This window comes from Rhinolophus sinicus, linkage group LG05 (genome assembly GCF_036562045.2).
Source record: "Rhinolophus sinicus isolate RSC01 linkage group LG05, ASM3656204v1, whole genome shotgun sequence".
NCBI lineage: Eukaryota > Metazoa > Chordata > Mammalia > Chiroptera > Rhinolophidae > Rhinolophus > Rhinolophus sinicus.
Genome location: NC_133755.1, coordinates 62,672,739 through 62,692,007, shown reverse-complemented (window position 1 = coordinate 62,692,007; position 19,269 = coordinate 62,672,739). Strand labels below are relative to the sequence as shown.

General features: G+C 48.5%; 1 protein-coding gene and 1 pseudogene across 2 annotated transcripts in view; both read left to right on the top strand.

Moving 5' to 3' along the window:
- Positions 1-6,621, top strand: part of POLR1A (RNA polymerase I subunit A) — an 85,928-nt gene extending 79,307 nt beyond the window's left edge. The window contains exons 29-34 of one of the 2 annotated variants that reach the window (XM_019749208.2): positions 867-977; positions 1,547-1,852; positions 2,737-2,937; positions 4,375-4,492; positions 5,022-5,186; positions 5,533-6,621. In XM_019749208.2, coding sequence (XP_019604767.2) covers positions 867-977; positions 1,547-1,852; positions 2,737-2,937; positions 4,375-4,492; positions 5,022-5,186; positions 5,533-5,633 — 1,002 coding nt within the window. In that variant the 3' untranslated portion in view covers positions 5,634-6,621. Of the gene's footprint in view, positions 1-863; positions 978-1,546; positions 1,853-2,736; positions 2,938-4,374; positions 4,493-5,021; positions 5,187-5,532 lie in introns of both variants that reach the window. The other variant, XM_019749207.2, reaches the window with a different exon arrangement.
- Positions 6,622-9,165: 2,544 nt separating this feature from the next.
- LOC109456757 (suppressor of IKBKE 1) lies at positions 9,166-15,324 on the top strand (annotated as a pseudogene).
- The last annotated feature ends 3,945 nt before the right edge of the window (positions 15,325-19,269 follow it).

Genomic DNA, 19,269 nt, shown 5'->3' with positions numbered 1-19,269 from the left:
CTCCGCCTTTGACTTAGGCCAAATGAACTGGGGCCCACACTTACTGGCAGGGACCTGAGAGGCATTTTGAAGCAGGGAAGTTGGGCTTCAGTGATAAAAAAGGAAGGAGCCAGGGAAAAGCCATTGGAGGCAAAAGAGGATGATAACACCTCATTTGCCAGGCAACCTGGGGCCGTGTGGGGGCAGGTCCCTGCGTGTCATCTGAGCTGTGCAGCAGTAGGTTGTGCCCATGCATCACACCTGCTCAGGTGGAGTTGCCTGGTGCTGGCCCTGCCCCCTCTGTGACCTCAGCTGCGTCACCTCCTCTGGGCCTGTCTCCTCATCCCTAAAATGAGGGACTGGCCTCGACCAGAGAGAATTCTGGGTCTCCTGCCATGGACATGTACCAGTTGGCTTACTCAAGCACAAATGGGCATGGACTGCCTTTAAAAGGCTGCCCAGTCCTTATTTTTAAATCACCAAGAAGGAGACTAAGAAATGAGGAGCCAAGGTCAGAAGGAGAAAGGTATAAATATTTGGTTTCTAGAATACTCAATATCCCGCTAAGACGCTAAGACAACCCTTGCTCTTCGTCTCCTGCAATAAAAATATTTGGAACAATATTTTGCACCATCTTCTTCTAATGGTTTGGAAAGCCTTGGCACTTTTTTTTTTTTAATTTTTTTTTAATGCAAGATTTTGCAAGTGGTACAGGTAAAGATGAAGACTGAAGAGAAGGAGGCATGGAACCCAGGGTCGGCTCAGAGTAGATACTGGATGGATGCGTTGGTTTGTGTGGGTGGGTAGATGGCAGGTGGATGGGTGGCTAGGTTGGTGGACGCTCGGTATTGGAGCTCGTCTTTTTCCTCCCTGACCTCACACAGCAGGGAGGGCAAGAAGGTGATGAGGAAGAGGAGGGGCACGTTGTGGACGCTGAAGCTGAGGAGGGAGATGCTGATGCCTCTGATGTTAAACGCAAGGAGAAGCAAGAGGAAGAGGTGAGGAGACTGGCTGGGGTGCAGGGGCTGTGGTCACATCTCCCCTTCTCCATCACCTCTACGGATCCTCCCCTGATGCATAAGGCCACACCTTTGTATCTTGCTGGAACCCAGCAGGAACCCTGAAGCAAGACCAGCCTGCCCAGCACACCTCTCGACTGAGAAGATGGTGTTCACCAGGCAGGCATCGGGCTGGGGCCAGCCCAGGGCTGGCCTCTGGGTCTGGCTGTCCCTGGATTTGAATCAGTTTCAAGGACCGGAGGCCTTTGGCAAAGAGACGAAGTCACGCTGCCTCCTGTTTTTACAATAAAAATATAATACCTCCCTTCCCTCCCCCAAACCAGTCCTCTACTGTCACAATGGCTGTAGGGACAGAGGCAAGGGTAGAGGGGCTGAGGGAATTCACAGGAGAGCTCAAGGTGGAGGTGTGGAGGGCGCATGAGGCCTGCAGGGCTGGCTTTCCTAGGGGAGGGGCCAGCCGGGCGGAGGAAGGCAGCCTAGGCCACGTGGAGCAGGTGTCTAGGTACATGATGGGGCCCCTGTGACAGCCTGTCCTCCGTCCCCTCCAGGTCGACTATGAGAGTGAGGAAGAGGAGGAGAAGGAGGGGGAGGAGAACGACGAGGAGGATGTGCAGGAGGAAGGAAATGCCCCTGGAGAAGGCGCCCACAGGGCACAGGAGCAGGATGAAGACATGGGCTCAGGCCCCGAGGAGGACTCGCCCCCGGCTGCACCCCTGACACAGCCCCGGACACCCCGTTGCAGCCAGGAGCCCCAGGGAGCCGAGGCCGTGGAGCGCCGGGTGCAGGCCGTGCGTGAATCGCACCCGTTCATCGAGGACTACCAGTATGACGCCGAGGAGAGCCTGTGGTGCCAGGTCCGTGCAGTGGGCACCATGGCGGGGCGGACCACGAGCAGGGCTGGGCCATGGTGCCAGTGCCTACCTGCACTGCCGGCAGCGTGGCCGTTTGAGGCCTGTGAGAGTGGGTTGCTCTCTTTTTAATCCCACTTCCCCTTAAATTCAGAATCCAGCGGCAGCTGTGAACCCTCCTCCCCAAATCACACATTTGACTTTCAGACCCGCAGGGGGCCACCTCTCTGATTTTTCAAGAACAGTGTGTGTGGGGTCTGATCTGCCAGGCCCTGTAGGTACTTTCCTAACATGTCACCTCATTCAGTCCTCAGTACAACAAATTGTTAACATATATCAGAGTGGTTGGAGGGGCAGCAGGAGTACCTCGTTCCTTACACGGTGGCCCCTGGTCTCCAGGATGGCGTAGTTCCCTCCCAGGGTGGGGGGTTCGGGTGCCTACACATCTACACACAGAGTGACTTTTTCGTCCTCTCCTTGATTCGGTTCAGTGGTTCCCAAATAGCGGTGTAGATGAGTCCTTGACCAGGATTACACACACGAATCTGTGTGTGTTATGCTTTGTGTAACTGACAGGATATCAAGGGCAGTGTTGAGCAATGCGATTTTCCCCATTCTCACTGACCTCTGGGAAAATGTCGCTCCACTGTTTTCACCTCAGTCTCAGTGACTGGAGATGGCTGCTGTGTGTGGTTGGTTAAGCTGCCCAGTGTTCACGTGTGCAGACCCACCACCCCGGCTCGCTCCAGCAGGGTCCCCTGCCCCCTGCCAAGGTTTCCTCACAGGGCTGTGAAGGAGTGCCCCTGGGGACCTGGTCAGCGTGGCCTCCGCCCCCTTCGCGGGGCTGGGGGCGGCCATGGCCCCGGGCCCAGCTCTTTCTCCTCTTGCAGGTGACAGTGAAGCTCCCTGTCATGAAGATTAACTTTGACATGAGCTCCCTGGTGGTGTCCTTGGCCCACACTGCTGTCATTTATGCGACAAAGGGCATCACGAGGTGCCTCCTGAATGAAACCACCTCCGGCAAGAATGAGAAGGAGCTTGTCTTAAACACAGAAGGAATCAACCTGCCAGAGCTATTCAAGTACGCCGAGGTACGTGTCCCTGTCCAGGTTGTCTGCTGGCCCGGCACAGATCCTCACGCTGTCTCAGCCTTGGGCCACTCAGAGGCGAGGCTCCAGCCACCTTACCCCTTCTGAGCCCAGTGTCCCCAAACACAGTTTGCATGACCTGACTTACCTCTTGGGGATGGACCTACAATGCACACGAGCCCAGTTAAGGCTTGCACAGAAACCTGCTCAACCCAGAGTCTCCCAAATTAATTTGAGTACAGTTGCTTTTTCCTTGAAATTGAAACCTTCCTAAAATACAGTTGTAAGAAATAGTTTGCTGAGTTGCTGGCCTAGCAGCTACTCACTTTATCTGGTAAAGGAAGCCCTGGGTGTAGAGGTGCCCCCCCCCCCCGCCCTCCCGACACCCAGCATCGGCAGAGGCCCCTGTGCCCCTGTCCCACCTGCTCCACCAGCACTTCTTCTTTTTTTTTTTTAACTTTTTTTTTATTAGTTTCGGGTGCACAAAACAATGTAATAGTTTGACATTTATGATTTATATCCCTCACACAGTGACACCCCTCTCCCCTCATCCACTACCCCTCTGACATCGCACACAGCCATTACATTTCCACTGTCTCTATTCCTTACGCTGTAACAGCACTTCTGTCCTTTCCTCTGAGCTCTCTCCTGGTTCCTCCCACCTCACGGAGTCCCCAGACTTCAGAGATCCCCTCCGTCCCTGTGCACAAGTGTTTTCCCCCACAGAATACTGAGGAGCCAGGACCCCTCTAGCCCACTCTCCTCTAGTCTACACCGAGCCTTCAAAGCTCTCCCGCCTCGCAAACTTCTCCCCCAACAGCTGCCCCGCAGACGGCCCTTCTTCCTTGGAGCCTTGCACCAAATCCTTCTCCAAAGGACAGCCTGAGAAAGCTCATACCTCCCAAGAGCCACTACAGGGAAAGCTCCGTGTCCCGCTCACGGGGTTTGTTTAAACAAGGCCAGACAAGTCAGCAGCGTCTCTGAGGTCTCCTGTGAAGGTGACCTGCCATAGCGTGGAGCCACCTGGGGTCCCCCGGGGTGGCTAACTGACCTCATGGAGCTGACCCATCCCTGCTCCACGTGCCCTGGACAGATGTTTGTGTATCTGCAACAAACCAAGGGAAGACTTGATCATAGGAAACAGGTCTTTCTGTTAAATCAACAACAACAAAAGTACCATCCTTCCCGTTGACTCCAAAGTGGGTACCACGTCATCTCTCAGCTCAGGTTATGAGGAGACAGACCTCGGGGCCTGGCTGGCGTCCTGTCAGCAGCTCTGCCTACAATTTCCTTTCCATAATCCTCGACTGCCTGGGGGCCACTTTGTCATTAGTTGTGCTCCGCTGCCAGACAAGGGCAGAGCGTGGCCTGGGTGGGACAGGCCTACATAAGGGAGCAGAAGGCCGGGCCCTCCAAATCAGTCCCTCCTTCCTCCCCCAGATTCTGGATTTGCGCCGCCTCTATTCCAACGATATCCACGCGATGGCCAGCACGTATGGCATCGAGGCCGCACTGCGCGTGATCGAAAAGGAGATCAAGGACGTGTTTGCTGTGTACGGTAAGCAGCATCGCAGACAGCAGTCGGGAGATTCCAGTGTGTCAGTGCAAGAAGTGAAATACGGGCGTGGTGAGCGTGTAACCTGGAGGAGACCCTGAGAATGACTTTGGAGGAGGGGTAACTTGTGTTTCCATCTTGTGTGGTGAGTCCATCACCAAAAGCCCCCACTTGTGTCTTGGCCTCTGGCCTCAGGAATCTCCAGTCTGATAATCTGGCCCCGTACTGCTTCAGGGTTTCAGTTCCCAAGTGAAAACAATGCTGTTAGGTTCTCAGGAGCTGCCAGTCTGGCATCTCGGGTTCCTGCGCTGCTGGGTGGAAGCAGAGCACATGATGTATAACAGAGACCAGGGGAGGGGGGCACTGCCCGGCCGAGGCTCGGGGGTCAGCGCTAAGTGAGTCGGTGATGGGGCTGGGAGTGAGCGCTGGGCTCTGACACGAGCCTGTGCGCTAACTCACGTCAGGAGGTGACGCTGCCCCACTGTCCCCTTGCCGCTGCTTAGTCCTTCTGATGTTGATGCCCATGTGACAGGCATTGCCGTCGATCCCCGCCATCTCTCCCTGGTCGCCGACTACATGTGCTTCGAGGGTGTTTACAAGCCACTGAACCGCTTTGGGATCCAGTCAAACTCATCCCCTCTGCAGCAGATGACGTTTGAAACCAGCTTCCAGTTCCTGAAGCAGGCCACCATGATGGGTGCGTGTGTGAGCAGGTGTCCGTGGCCTGAATCTGCTCTGGGCAAACGGGCTTGTTCCTCAGGCACCACCTTTCCACACACCTTCCATGCGAGTGAGATCTTGGAATCTCACTGTAAGAAACAGGTGGGGAGGGCTGGGCCTCTGCATTCTTAAGGAGAGGGAAGAGGGCCTTCCTCTCAGACACAGAAGCCGTGCTGCCTCACGCAGTGCAGGCCGCCTGAGACGGGCCTGCTCCTCGCGGCCTCCCACATGCCTCCGTACAGCCTCAGTGTTGAGCCCCCTGCCCCCTCGCCTCACCCCCAACTTCTCCCTCAGCCTCCTAACGAGTGCTCTGTGTCTCCCAGGATCCCATGACGAGCTGAGGTCGCCTTCCGCCTGCCTCGTGGTTGGGAAGGTGGTCAGGGGCGGGACAGGCCTGTTCGAGCTCAAGCAGCCCCTGCGATAGCGGCACCACAGCAGCGTCTGCCTGGCCTGGCCTGGCCTGGAGCGTGGCCCGGAGGACCCGAGGGAGGGCCTGGCCTGGCCGGACCTGCCCTTCACACGCGAGGACCAGGAGACCAGAATGCCGGGCAGTTCAAAGTAACAGTGTAGAGCACAGCAGTGATTTGGGGGTTCTAAAAAGCAGCTGGCCTTGGGGCTGGGCCAGCTTCACCGGGAAAGTGATAGCATTGCTGTTTTGGTTTTTTTTTTGCCCCTCATCATCTCAGGGTATAAATAAGGTTCACCAAGTGCCCCGAATCCCTCTGGGGTGGCAGGGCCTTCCCCTGTGCTGTAGGAGGTTCCAGAAGCAAATCCTTGGTCCCTGCAGCGTAGGGAGGTGAAGGTCTGTTGCTGTGAGCAGCCAGTGACTGGGGCCTCTTGAGCAGGAATAAGGAGCCTGCTGCCCCCCAATTGCTCCTCCTGCCGCTCCCGCCCCTCGGGACAATTCCCAAAGCCTCTCCACCCAAGGCTCTTTCCCTGGGCCAAGCACAGGGTGGCACACACCCCTACCCACCCAGCTTCTGTGTCTGGGGCAGTGCCCTGGCCCTGCTGGCATGTGGCCACATGTCCTCGGAGGCCAGATCAGCCCTGAGTCTGGGGCTGGTCTCTCCAGGGCCCCAGCAGCTCATCCCCACACGTAACAGCCTGAGTCGCCAGCCAGGCTGCACTGTTTGACCGGGTTGTTGGCTGTCTTTCCCTGGCTCTGCTCTGAGCCCAGTGGTGAGGCTGTATCTCCCTCTGCAGGCCCTGTTCTGCCTTGGGTCGTCCGGCCTCCCTTGACCTCTGGCACCACAACCAGGGGCCCTGGCATGAACAGGCAAGTCAGAGGACTTGTACAAAGGCATTGTAAAACCAGGTGGTTCTATTTTTGTCTAATGTTATTCCAGCTCAGGCTGAGTAATAAACATCACTGGAACTAGCTATTGGAAGAGGAAAAAAAATTTAAAACTTGGCTTTTTTTTGTTGTTTTTTCTTGGTTTGTGGTTTCTGTATTTATGATTTGAGAGCTCAGGACTCCAGTTTCTCAACACATTCACATCTTGGGTCCTCTTCCTGGTTTTAGCAGAGGACGTGAGGGGAGAGCTCAGCTCCCACAGCACCCTGCCTGCCCCTGCAGCATCCCCCTTCCAGAACCAGCTTCTGGCCCTGAGGCCAGGAGAGTGGAAGCCAGTGGGAAGGAGCTGTGTGTGTGTAGAGTGGGAAGGGAGGCCTTGCTTGGGGAAGGGAACCATACTGCTCCCTCCAGACATGTGACGGAACTCAGCCTGGCGCTCCTGTGCCCACACTACGGAAAACCTGGCAGAAACGGCTCACCAGGGCTGGGGTATAGAGCAATATGGACAGCTTCCAAGGGTGCAGGAAGTAGGGTCACCATGGGACCCTGTACCACACATTAAGCTGTGCGTTCTTGGAGATTCACTACTTGATGATGTCCTTTCATATTAGAATTGTGGAGAAGGTCCTCGGAGGAGGTGACTTGGTGGACAGATGCACGTGGTTGCATGGCCCCAAGGCCGGGCATAAGCACAGAAGTCGCAGCTCAGCCCCACCCAGGCACCGAGGGCACAGAGGTGAAGGAGCAAGCCCAGAACACAGGCAGGCTATGACTGCATGCTGAAGGCAGACCGCTGACCTGCGTGATGGCCCCCTGCCTTTCCCGCCCCGTCCACCCACGTTTCCTGTTCATACCCATTTCTCTGCCGGGATATACCTTCTTCTTGATTTGTAAGCAGACACCAGAGCTTTCACTTAGGCCAGGAATCTTGCCTTGCTCCCCTACGGAATTACACACTCACTTCAGTGGTTCTCTTCTTACAGAAGCTTCGTGGGGTGGCCTCCCTTGCCGTTTAAGATGGCATATTCTTTGGATTATTCTCAATATTGTAAATGCTTTCTCTGAGGGTGCATTTTTTTTTTTTTTGCGAAAGAGACAAGTAGGTCTAAGCCAAAACGCGTGAAAAGGCTGTGTCAAGCTGCTTGATCATTTTTTTAGAGTGGACTGGAGAGTGATTGATGGGGTTCACAGACTTCCTGGAAGCTGGAAGTTCTTTCGGAACCTCGAGGTGCCGTAGGCAGCCACTGCTCCTGGATGACCTCACCCTATCATGTGTCAACATCCTACATACTTGCTTATAGCAGTCATGTCTTTTCTGATCTCTCCTTTCTGGGTTTTCATCAAAACACTACCAGCATTCCTACAAGTACCCCTGGGAGTCTTTGAAACATTTTCTGTCTGAATCAGAAAGAAAACAGGAACAGGTTTAGCACCTTGTCCCATTCCCAATCTGGAACTTGAAGTTTCCTTTTTCTCTACCATCCCCTATCTCCAAATATATGTACAAAATATACGGAGGTTCCTTCCATTACACTGATAAACCACTTTCTGTGGAAGTGTTGGCTCCCATACATATGCCCATCACAGACTAGCCTGTGGGGTTTTTTGTTTTTTTAATTTTTGTAAAATAACAATTTATCATCTTAACCATTTTTAAGTGTGCAGTTTAGTGGCATTGGGAAGCCGTGTTCTGTAACCATCACCACCATCCAGCCACAGAACGCTTCATCTTGCAGAACTGAAACTACCCACCCATTCAACAGTAAGTCCCCATCCCCCCTTCCCCCAGCCCCTGGCAACCGCCATTCTACTTCTGTCTGAATTAGACTCCTACCTTATGGAAATAGAATCATACAGTGTCTGAGCTTCTATGATTGGCTTATTTTGCTTAACATGATGTCCTCACCCATGTGGCATATGTCAGAATTTTCTTTTTAAGGCTGAATAATGTTCCACTGTAAGTGTATATGATATTTTAGCTATTGTGAATGCAGCTGCTATGAACATGGGTGTACAAATATCACGGAAAGTCCCTGCTTCTGATTCTTTTGGGTTTAAACCCAGAAGTAGACTTGTTGGGTCATATGGCAATTCTACTTTTAATGTTTTAAGGAGCTGCTATACTACCATGTTTCCCCGAAAATAAGACCGGGTCTTATATTAATTTTGGCTCCAAAAGATGCATTAGGGCTTATGTTCAGGGGATGACAACCTGAAAAATCATGCTAGGGCTTATTTTCCAGTTAGGTCTTATTTTCGGGGAAACATGGTATGTTCCATAGCGGCTATACCATTTTACATTCCCACCAACAGCACACAAGCTCAAGGCTTCTGATTTCTCCACCCCCTTGCCAATACTTCCTGTTTCCATAAATACGTGTAAGTTATATATAGTAACCATCCTAATGGGTGTGAGATGAGATCTCATTGTGGTTGTTTTAATCAGATGTTTCAGCCATTAGGTGGTCTGCACTTACTGAGTTAGGAACTACTTAAGGATTGTCTCTCTGTTGCTTGCCAATCTTAAAATTCCTGCGTTTACAATTGAATTAGGGGCTGTAAGAGTGTAGAAAATGCTCATGAACCAGGAAAGACAGGTCCTTAAAGGCTGACTAGGTGACAAGTTGTCCGTCAGCAGCTTTCCTGCAGACTCACACGTGGGATGGCCCTGGACTGCAGGGTGAGTGTGGCAGTAGTCACGCAGTTCAGGTGACAATTGCTGGGTCCTCCACAGGTCTCCCAACCCTGGTGCAATTTTGTTTCTCCTGCCTCCCTTAATGTGGGGCTCTTACTACTTCCGTCACAACCATACGTAGTCTAAAATTTCAAAATTCCTACACCATCAAGCCCCCCTTTTTGCCCAAGTTCACTTAGAAGAGAGGCACTCAATGCTGTGTATTAGAACCACCTTGGGAGCTTTAAAAAAAAACAACTGATCCCAGGGCTCCTGTCCCAGAGATTCTGATTTAATGGGTCTGGCTATGGCCTGGGCTTTAGAAATGCTCCAGGAGAGTGGACTATGCAGCAGGGTTGAGAAGCGCCGACTTAGAATAAGCCCTAAATTTTGCCAAGTCACAGCCTCCATCACCTCTTATCTGTATGATGAGTCCTCAAGAAGTGAGTCGTTGGTCCCTGGTTTCCCCACTAAGATCTTAAGATCTGATCCGTGCCCTCAAAAAGGAGGAGACACGTACACACTGTTCCCCAATAAAGTCCTGTTCCCCTCCCCCCAATTAAAAAATCTTCCAAAAAAAAAAAGGAGAGTGTGTGTGTGGTGTGGTGTGTGAGATAAAGCTCTCAGCACCTTTATAGATATCTATCAGGAGACAGAGGGGTTCAAAGGGATCCACTGTCAACTCTTCCTGAGGATTCAACAAAAATGCGGTGTTTGCAGACAGAAAGCAGGAGGCCCTCAGCTCCCAGCCAATTAGGGGGCTGCTTGTTCAATCTAAAAGCTGCTAGCAGAGTCCCTGCAGGGCCAGAGGAGGGGACACTTGACCAGTAAGTATTTCTTAGAAGCTGCTCAGTGAGAAGTTTCCCTTCATAAAGTTAAGCCTTAATTATTTAACAAGGATTGTACCTCTAGTTTAAGCTGTGCCTCTGTCATCCCATGAGGAGCTCCATTCAGGGAGCTCCATTCAGTTCTGAACTCCTTCCAGCTCAGGTTTGTTCATAGGCCCAGGGAAAGGCCAGAACCTGGTTACAGGGAACAGGCTGAGCACGTCTGTTCATCTTGGCTGGTCTCCAGTGTCACGAGCTGCTCCCGTGACTGCCCTTGAGCAAGTCTAGGAAATGGGTTTGGGCTCAGGAGCGGTCCCTTCCTACCCTTCCTCCCCCATTCTGCACCCACCCAAACTTGATGCCCACTGCACAGGCACCCAGAGATGCAGGAACTACACAGCTTCCGCCCTCACAGTTCACAGTCCAGTGCCCCAAACAAAAGCGAGCAGGAAATTCAGCCTCACTGTGACCAGGCCAAAGGTTGAGGAACTCACCAGGCGTCATGAAGAGGCACACCAGCCCCCCGGACTACCACTCTGGGTAGCACTAGGGCCCACTCAGCTGGCTGTAGCAGGGCTTTGGGGAGGGAGCCAGAAGGGAGGGACATGGGGAAAGAATCGGGTCCAGTCATCACTACCCCTCCTCGTACCCACCCCCACGCCGCCGCTCCACCTTCCCCTTGAATGGAGGAGAGGCCACTCTGCAGTTCAGCCAAGGTGCTGCTCCCTCTGGGTCTTGGCAGGTTGTAGTCAGCCTTGCTCAGAGGCTCTGGTGGCCCTGCAGGATGCTGCCTTTTGGACTGGCTGCCTCACTGTCATCTCGGGGACCAAGCTAGCCCTGGGGCTGTTGCCTCACATGTGACAGTTTCAGACACCCCAGAATTCAGCTAGACCACAGTAAATGAACACTCTTCTTCCTCAACCATGACTCTTCCCTGAAAACACAAACCTGAAAATTCCCCGTACATTCAACCAACCAGCCAAACGAATGTAGTTGAGCAGCATGGCTGCGTTTCAGGCAAGAAGCTGAGCTCTGAAGTCAGATACCTCAACTGGCAATATGACCCTAAGAAAGCGTCTTGGCCTCTTTGTGTCTCAGTTTAAAATTAAACAAGTGTTCATAAAATGATATATGGCTGTAAATGTCTATGTACCAACTGGGAACACTTTTGCCCCGTGGACATTTGGCAGTGTCTGGAGACATCTTTGGTTGTCACAACTGGACGGGGCGGGGTGCTACTGTCATCTAGTGGGTGGAGGCCAGGGATGCTGCTACCCGCCCTACAGTACAAAGGACAGCCCCCTGCAGTAAGGAATTATCTGGCCCCAAGTGTCAGTGGTGTGGAAGCTGAGACACCCTGCCACATACACATGCACCTTTTACAGACGGAATCATTTAAATTTTAGCCACTCTGATAGGTAAACAATGGCATCTCACTGCTACTTTAATTTGCAATTTCCTATTAATAATTCTGAGCATCTTTTCATATTTATTGGTTATTCTGATTTGCACTTCTGAGAAATGTCTGTTTGTATCCTTTGCCCATTTTTCGTATTGGTTTGTTCCTATTGACTTTTACTGTCAAGTTTAAATAACTTATTATAGGTACAGAAAACCTTTTGTCATCTGCATTAAATACTTCCCCCCAAAACTGAATGAATGAAATAATATAGGCCAAGAGTTGAGCTGCTGGCCACGCTGGGTCATGCTCACCCCTAGTCTCCAGTCAGGGCTGCTGGAGCATCTTCTGAGGTGCACCAATTAATTGAAAAAGTAAGTTGCCTGCTGTGAGAGACGAACAAAACGATTCCAGTGTAAGTGTGCCCGTGGTGCTGCAGGGACTGCAGTGAGAGCTGGCAGTGATGGGAAGTCTGGAGCAGAACACTGCTCGCCCGGGGCTCCTGCGTGGCCCCTGCTTCGCTAGGTGACGAGGGCTGACACCCCAGCTTACCACGTGTGGGCCCTGGCAAGTCCTTTATCCACAGCCTGGCAAGGGGGCACAGTTACACTCTTCCTTTCACGGTAACTTACCCACAGACACAGTCAACAATAGCGGAAGCCCAGCGATTTGAAGCCAGGCTGCCAACTCCAGAGTCTAGGCTCCTAGTCTCCTCACTGTGCCACCCCCTTTGCCCAAACAGATCCCAAGGAAGGGGTGTTCACATCAGAGCCTGCCTGCATGTAGTATGGCAGGTAGATGTGAGGGCACCAAATGCCTCCTCGGTGCCACGTGTGAGTATAGCTGAGTATAGGGACAGACAGGAAATGCTGGTGGGAAGAGGCAGCTGGCAGCTCATAAGAGCTTAAACTGCAACAGATAAATGACAAGCAGCCACCTTAAGGAACTAAGAACTCCAACCTCTGGCCCAAATCAAAGAGGTAAATTCTGCAGAGTTTTAGAAAATGTCACAAGGACCTGACCCTCGGTGCGTTACCAGAGGAATCTCAGAACTTGGGAGCCAGCCCTTTGTTGTGGAGGAGACTGGTCAAGTTACAAAGGACTGTGATATTATCTCATCCAATCCCCACAGCCCTGCTGCAGGCATCCTATTGGTTGAAGAAATAGATCTAGAGAAGGAGGAAGCAATGCCATGGAGTCAGATCTAATCCACATGAAGACACCTGGGCTGGGGGTTCCTCTTGGAGCTGCACCTCTGTACATTGCATCTCCTGGCATTTTCACCAGGTTCTGATGACATGGGGTGATAAGTCTTAGGTTCATTGATCAGACTGGTTAGCGATCTCCTTTGAACATGGAAAGGGGAGCCCTGAGGAACGAGACCTAGGTCAGTTAGGAAGAAGGGGAGGGGAGGTGAATGAGTATAGGAAGGTCAACTGCAGCGGTCATTATGGGTCTCGGGTAGGACACAGGACGCAGGACAAAGTGGAAATTCTGTGCCACAGAACTTCTGTCCCTGTTATTTGTGCTGCTCAACCTGCTTTCCAGCCCTGCCTCTGAAGGCCTGGCCTGGGCAAGTGCCTTGGGGCCTGGCCTGCAAGCTGGCACAGCACTGTGTCAGGTGTCTCTCCCACAGACTAGTTCCTCAGCCGGCGTCCTGCTGCCTGGGGACCACCCGACCCCAGTGGGAAGGCTACCCTGGCTTTGCATAGGGCCTGGGCCTCTCCCAGAGCCTGGCAGGCTGCCCTGGCCCCTTGCCTGGAATGTTCCCTCTACTGGCAGGCTGCCTCACTCGGACTCCTCCGCATCCGGTCACACCACAGGCCTGGGGCCCTGGGCAGCCAATGACCGTCTTGTCAGCCCAGCCCAGACTCTGTGCTCTAATAATAAATGTTGAACAAAGAAGGAAGGAAAGGAAAAAGAAAGGGAGGAAGAGAGGGAGGGAAGAGCAAAGGAGGGATGGAAGGAACTCGTGTCTGTGGTCTTCAAAATGAGCATCTTTTATCCCCCATTTCCTAGAACAGAGGTTCTCAAAGTGAGGTCTCCCAGATCAGCCACATCAGCGTCACCCAAGAACTTGTAGAAATACAAATTCTCAGTCCCCATTTCAGACTTTTCGAATTAGAACCTCTGGGGTGGGCCCATTCTCTGTGTCTTAACAAGCCCTCTGGGGGATCCTCACTCATGAGAACTGCTGCCCTAGAACTGTCATTAGGAAGTGTTCTTCTGTTGCCCTCTTTTTTTTTTTTTTTTTTTTTTTAGCTATTCCATCCCCAGGGCTCTTCTGACCCTGTGGAAATAGCCCCAGAGGCCCCTCAGCTTTCCAAGACTGTAGCCCCTGCAGTGCTTCTGTTGACCCATCAAGAGGGGAGCACACAGGGCAGTCCAGGCAGGGGTGGCAGGTGGCAGATGCAAAAGGAGCGTCACCAGCATCTCTGTGTCCCTCACTTTCATCCGTTCATTGGGACCTCCTGACAATATGTGAGGTAGGTGGGCCAATACCAGTGCCTCAGTTTTAGAGATGAAGGAAAGATCTCCCTCAAGAACTTCCCAACTCCTTGCGGGGCAACATCTGTGCCTGGGAAACAGCTAAATAACAAGGCAGAGAGGTTTTCTGTGCATGGGTGGGGTATGGGGCTCCCACAGCCCTTCCTGCGCCCACAGTAGGTGAGGGGTAACTGACGAGGACCTCCTCTGGGGCTGGGCGTCCTCCTACACTGCTGTGCAGTTTTTTTCTGGACCCCAACAAAACCCATCAGCACCTCTGGCCATATAAAGTCCTTTATGTTAAAAATTCCTCTGGATTCAGAAGTCCCACTTCTGGGTATATATACACAAAAGAATTCAAAGCAGGGACTCCAGGAGATATGGGTGTACCCATATTCATAGCAGCATTAGCCACAACAGGCAAAAGGTGGAAACAAGCCAAATATCCACCAATGGATGAAGGAATAAACACAGTGGGGTACATACATACAATGGAATATCATTCAACCATTAACAGGAATGGTGTTTGCATACACGCTACATCATGGATGAACACTGAAGACATTATGCTAAGTGAAGTAAGCCAGAGTCAAAAGGACAAATACTGTGTGATTCCACTTATATGAGGTTCCCAGAGTAGTCAAATTCGTAGAGACAGACAGTAGAGTAGTGGTTGCCAGGGGTTGGGAGGAGGAAGAGTGGGAAGTTAGTGTTTAATGGATACAGAGTTTTGTAAGATGAAAAAGTTCTGGAGACAGATGGTGCTTGGTGGTTGTACAACAATGTGAATATGCTTAATGCCACCGAACTGTGCACTTGAAAAGTGGTTAAAATGGGGAAAAGATCCTGACAGACTCTAATAAGACGCTGCAGGAGCACAATGTGGCCGCTGAGTCACTGGTGGCTCAGTCAGTGGTGCTACACTACCGTGAAGCGGGAGGCAGGGACAGCGCTTCTGGACTGGTATCAAGAGGATAGATCCCATATAAAGGACGTGTCCAAATACAAACCTCACATTCTGCTGTCCCAAGAGAATACACAGATTAGAGACTTACAGCAGGAAAACAGAGAGCTATGGGTTTCCTTGGAGGAACACCAGGAATTCATTATGAGCAGGAACCAGAAATAGATGTTACAATTAATGGTTGCTAAAAAAGCAGTGTGTGTGTGGGCGTGGGGGGGGGAAGCAGTGGATGTGGAACAGGTCCTGAAAGCTCACCAGTCTCACTCTGCAGAAATTGAGAGTCAGATTGACAGAATTTGTAAAATGGGAGAAATAATGAGGAAAGCAGTTCAAGTGGATGAGGACCAATTTTGTAAGATTCAGAAAAAACTAGCCCAATTAGAGCTTGAAAATAAAGAACTCTGAGCAGCAAGTCGCTTCAGATCAGGAAGGAAAACTCAATGGGCACTACTTCCCGAGCCATCAAATAACTTCAGCTTCTGAATGAGAGCTGGAGATTGTTTATCAAGGAAGCTACTATCTTTCTATGCTAGTATTGCCCTTTCACTGTCTTGCCTCAAACTTGATTTAGTGTTAATGAAAGGAATCAGGTGGCAGTTTAGATATGGTAGTCAAAATTGACTGTCCAGTTTTGGGGTGTGTTAGTGAAAATGCACACTGAATTTCACCATTCCTTTCTCTAAGAGACTACTTTAAATTTTCATTTCTGGGACCTGGATTTATATAAACTTGTTTTCAGTTCATTTTTGTTTTTTCACGTCTCTGAAACTGAGCATTCTATTATCAAGCAGAAATTTTATTCTATATAGGATTGTAAATTCCAATTATAGAAACTTTTAAAAAGAGATTAGCTTTTTAAATCTATTTGGCATAAACCTGTATTATTGTCCATTTGAGAAAAGTATTACAATTCCACGAGACTAGATTGGCAAATTCTGATTTGTAATGTCATTCACCTTCTAGGAAGTTTTAAGTCTCTCTGGTGCTAAGAGTTGGCACTTTATGGCCTTACGTCTTTACTCTTAATTTGAGAGAACCTACTGCTAGTCCCCAAGAAACATACTTGAAAGTAAGTCAACCGTTTTTCTCTAGTAGTGGTATAGTCACCATATTGTTCAAAGAATGCTGAGAAATTTGTCCTGTATACGTGCACACACACATGTGCTCTTAGTTCACATGCTAAAAATAGCTTTTATTTATTCTATTAGATATCAATGGTCAATTTTTCTGTTTTGTCATAGGAAATCTTCAACTTGGGTAGTGTACCTAGTGTGAAGAGCATATAATAGATTTATTCACATCCTAGTTCTTAGGTACTACAGTCTACTATTTAATTATATATAATTTATATTTTATAGTTAAGAACTATCACTTGCTTGGATGTCTTTCATTACTAGTACCAATAGTTGACTTTCTTTTTAGACCCATTTTTCACAAGGAAGCAAAGTTTTATCACCTAATGAAAGTTACTACATTCATAGTATTGTGTAGGCAACAAAGCAGTGTTGAGATTCAAATGCTCAGTGGGCAACTAGGCTCACGCATCAACCCATCCCCTCATCTGTTTACTCAAATTTCAAATTTACAAATTACTTCATGTTATACTACCAATTTAAGTTTGCCCCCTAAATAACTGAAATTATAAACGCTAAACCTGTCAATATTTTCCAATAGCATTAAGCACCATACTGTATGGGAGAGACGCAGTATTAAAGAGTTTTTTGTTAAAAAAAACGATGAAAATGGTAATTTTTATGTTATATGTATATTATCACAATAAAAATTGCAATCCATTAGTGATTCCCTCCCCCCAAAAAAATCCTCTGGATGTTGGGGCCATTTTCAAGGAAACAGCAGCATATAGACCATTCCGCAAACATCCTGCACAGCCACACAACCTCCATGACCCCACGGTGGCATAGGAGATAAAGTCGTGGACATTGGGTTTGATTTTCTGGGCTCCCACTTTCTGGCCCTGTGACCTTCTGCAAGACCCCCAGTCTCCTGTTTTATAAAATGGACTAATAATATCTTGGAGTTCTGTGAAGGCCAAGTAGGAAATGATCTGAAAGCTTCTAGCATGTAACAAGTGCTCGATCAATGGTAGTTATTCATGGTGTTCTCACACTCTGGAATATTCTCCCCCCTTCTTTACGGGGTAAACTCCTGTTGATCCTTCAAAGCCCAGCCTGCTCAAATCCCACCTCTTAGACCATAAAGCCTGTAATAGCCTGCAGGATCATTCACCAATAAATACCAGCTTCCCCTCCCTGCCTGATGTCAGGCACAGCCATTCAACTTGAATGCTTGTAAAGAGCCACTTGGTGCTTTGCCACTTCTTCCTGCCTGGCTGGGTAACTAGCACTGGGTAACAGCTGCTCTGGCTGCCTGGCTCCTGGGAGCAAAGCTCCAACAACTCACAGTGGACATGTAGCATGAATAAGAAAAAAACCTGTCATTTAAGCCTCTGAGATTCTGGGGTTGCTTGTTTCCTCAGTGTAACCCAGCTCTGGGCCACTCAAAGTGTGGTTGGTTTTCTTTTCATAGACTCAGCATTCCATTATATACCTTTTCACAGACTCGGTATTCCATTATATACCATGTTTCCTCGAAAATAAGACCTAACCAGACAATCAGCTCTAATGCATCTTTTGGAGCAAAAATTAATATAAGACCTAGTCTTATTTTACTATAAGACCAGATCTATAATATAATATAACATAACATAATATAATGTAATACCAGGTCTTATATTAATTTTTGCTCCAAAAGACGCATTAGAGCTGATTGTCCGGCTAGGTCCTATTTTCAGGGAAACACGGTATATATCATACATCCCTTTATCCGTTCATCCATCGATGGACATTTAGGTTGCTTCCATATCTTGGCTATTGTAAATAATGCTGCAATGAACATAGGGGTGCATATATCTTTTCAAATTGGTTTTGGATTTCTTCGGATAAACACCCAGGAGTGGAATTGATGGGTCATAAAGTAGTTCTATTTAATTTTTTGAGGAATGTCCATACTGTTTTCCATAGCAGCTGCTCCAATTTCCATTCCCACCAACAGTGTATGAGGGTTCCTTTTTCTTCACAACCTTTCCAATACTTATTATTTGTCTTGTTGATGATAGCCATTCTAACTAGTGTGAGGTGATAGCTCATTTTGGTTTTGATTTGCATTTCCCTGATAATTAGTGATGTTGAACATCTTTTCATGTGTCTGTTGGCCATTTGTATGTCTTCTTTGGAAAATGTCTATTCAGATCATCTGCCCATTTTTTAATTGGGGCATTTGTTTGTTTTTGAGTTGTATGAGTTCTTTATATATTTTAGATATTAACCCCATATAAGATGTATAATTTACAAATATCTTCTCCCATTCATTCGGCTGATGGTTTCCTTCACTATACAGAAGCTTTTTATTTTGCTGTAATCCCATTTGTTTATTTTTGTTTTGGGGGTCAGATAAAAAAAAAAATCTCAAGACTGATATCAAGGAGCTTACTGCCTGTTTTCTTCTAGGAATTTTATGGTTTCAGGTCTTACATTCAAGTCATTAATCCATTTTGAGTTAATTTTTGTGTATGGTGTAAGATAGTCTGGTTTTATTCTTTTGCATGTGGCTGTTCAGTTTTTCTAACACCATTTATTAAAAAGACCGTCCTTTCTCCATTGTATATTATTGGTTTCTTTATCATACATTAATTGTCTACATATATGTAGGTTTATTCTGGGCTCTCAATTCTGTTCTAGTGACCTGTGTGTCTGTTTTTATGCCAGTATAAACTGTTTTGATGACTATATATTTGTAGTATAGTTTTAAATCAGGGAGTGTGAAACCTCCGGCTTTCTTCTTCTTTCTCAAGATTGTTTTGGCTATTCGGGATCTTTTGTAGTTTCGTACACAGTTTAGAATCATTTGTTCTAGTTAGGTATAAAAGACCATTAGGATTTTAGCAGGGATTGCATTGAATATGTAGGTTGCTTTGGGTAGTATGGACATTTTAACAATATTAATTCTTCTAATGCATGAGCACAGAATATCTTTCCATTTATTTGTGTCTTCTTAAATGTCTTTCATGAATGTCTTATAGTTTTCAATGTACAGATGTTTTATCTCATTGATTAGATTTAGTCCTAGGTATTTTATTCTTTTTGATGCAATCATAAATGGGTTTGTTTTCTTATTTTCTCTTTATGATTATTTGTTACTAGTGCATAGAAATACCACTGATTTCTGTATATTAATCTTGTATCTTGCAAGTTTACTGAATTCATTTATTAGTTCAAAAGGTTTTTGATGGAGTATTTAGGGTTTTCTGTACATATAGTACCATGTAATCCACAAATAGTGACAGTTTTACTTCTTCCTTTCCAATTTGGATGCCTTTTATATCTTCTTCTTGTCTG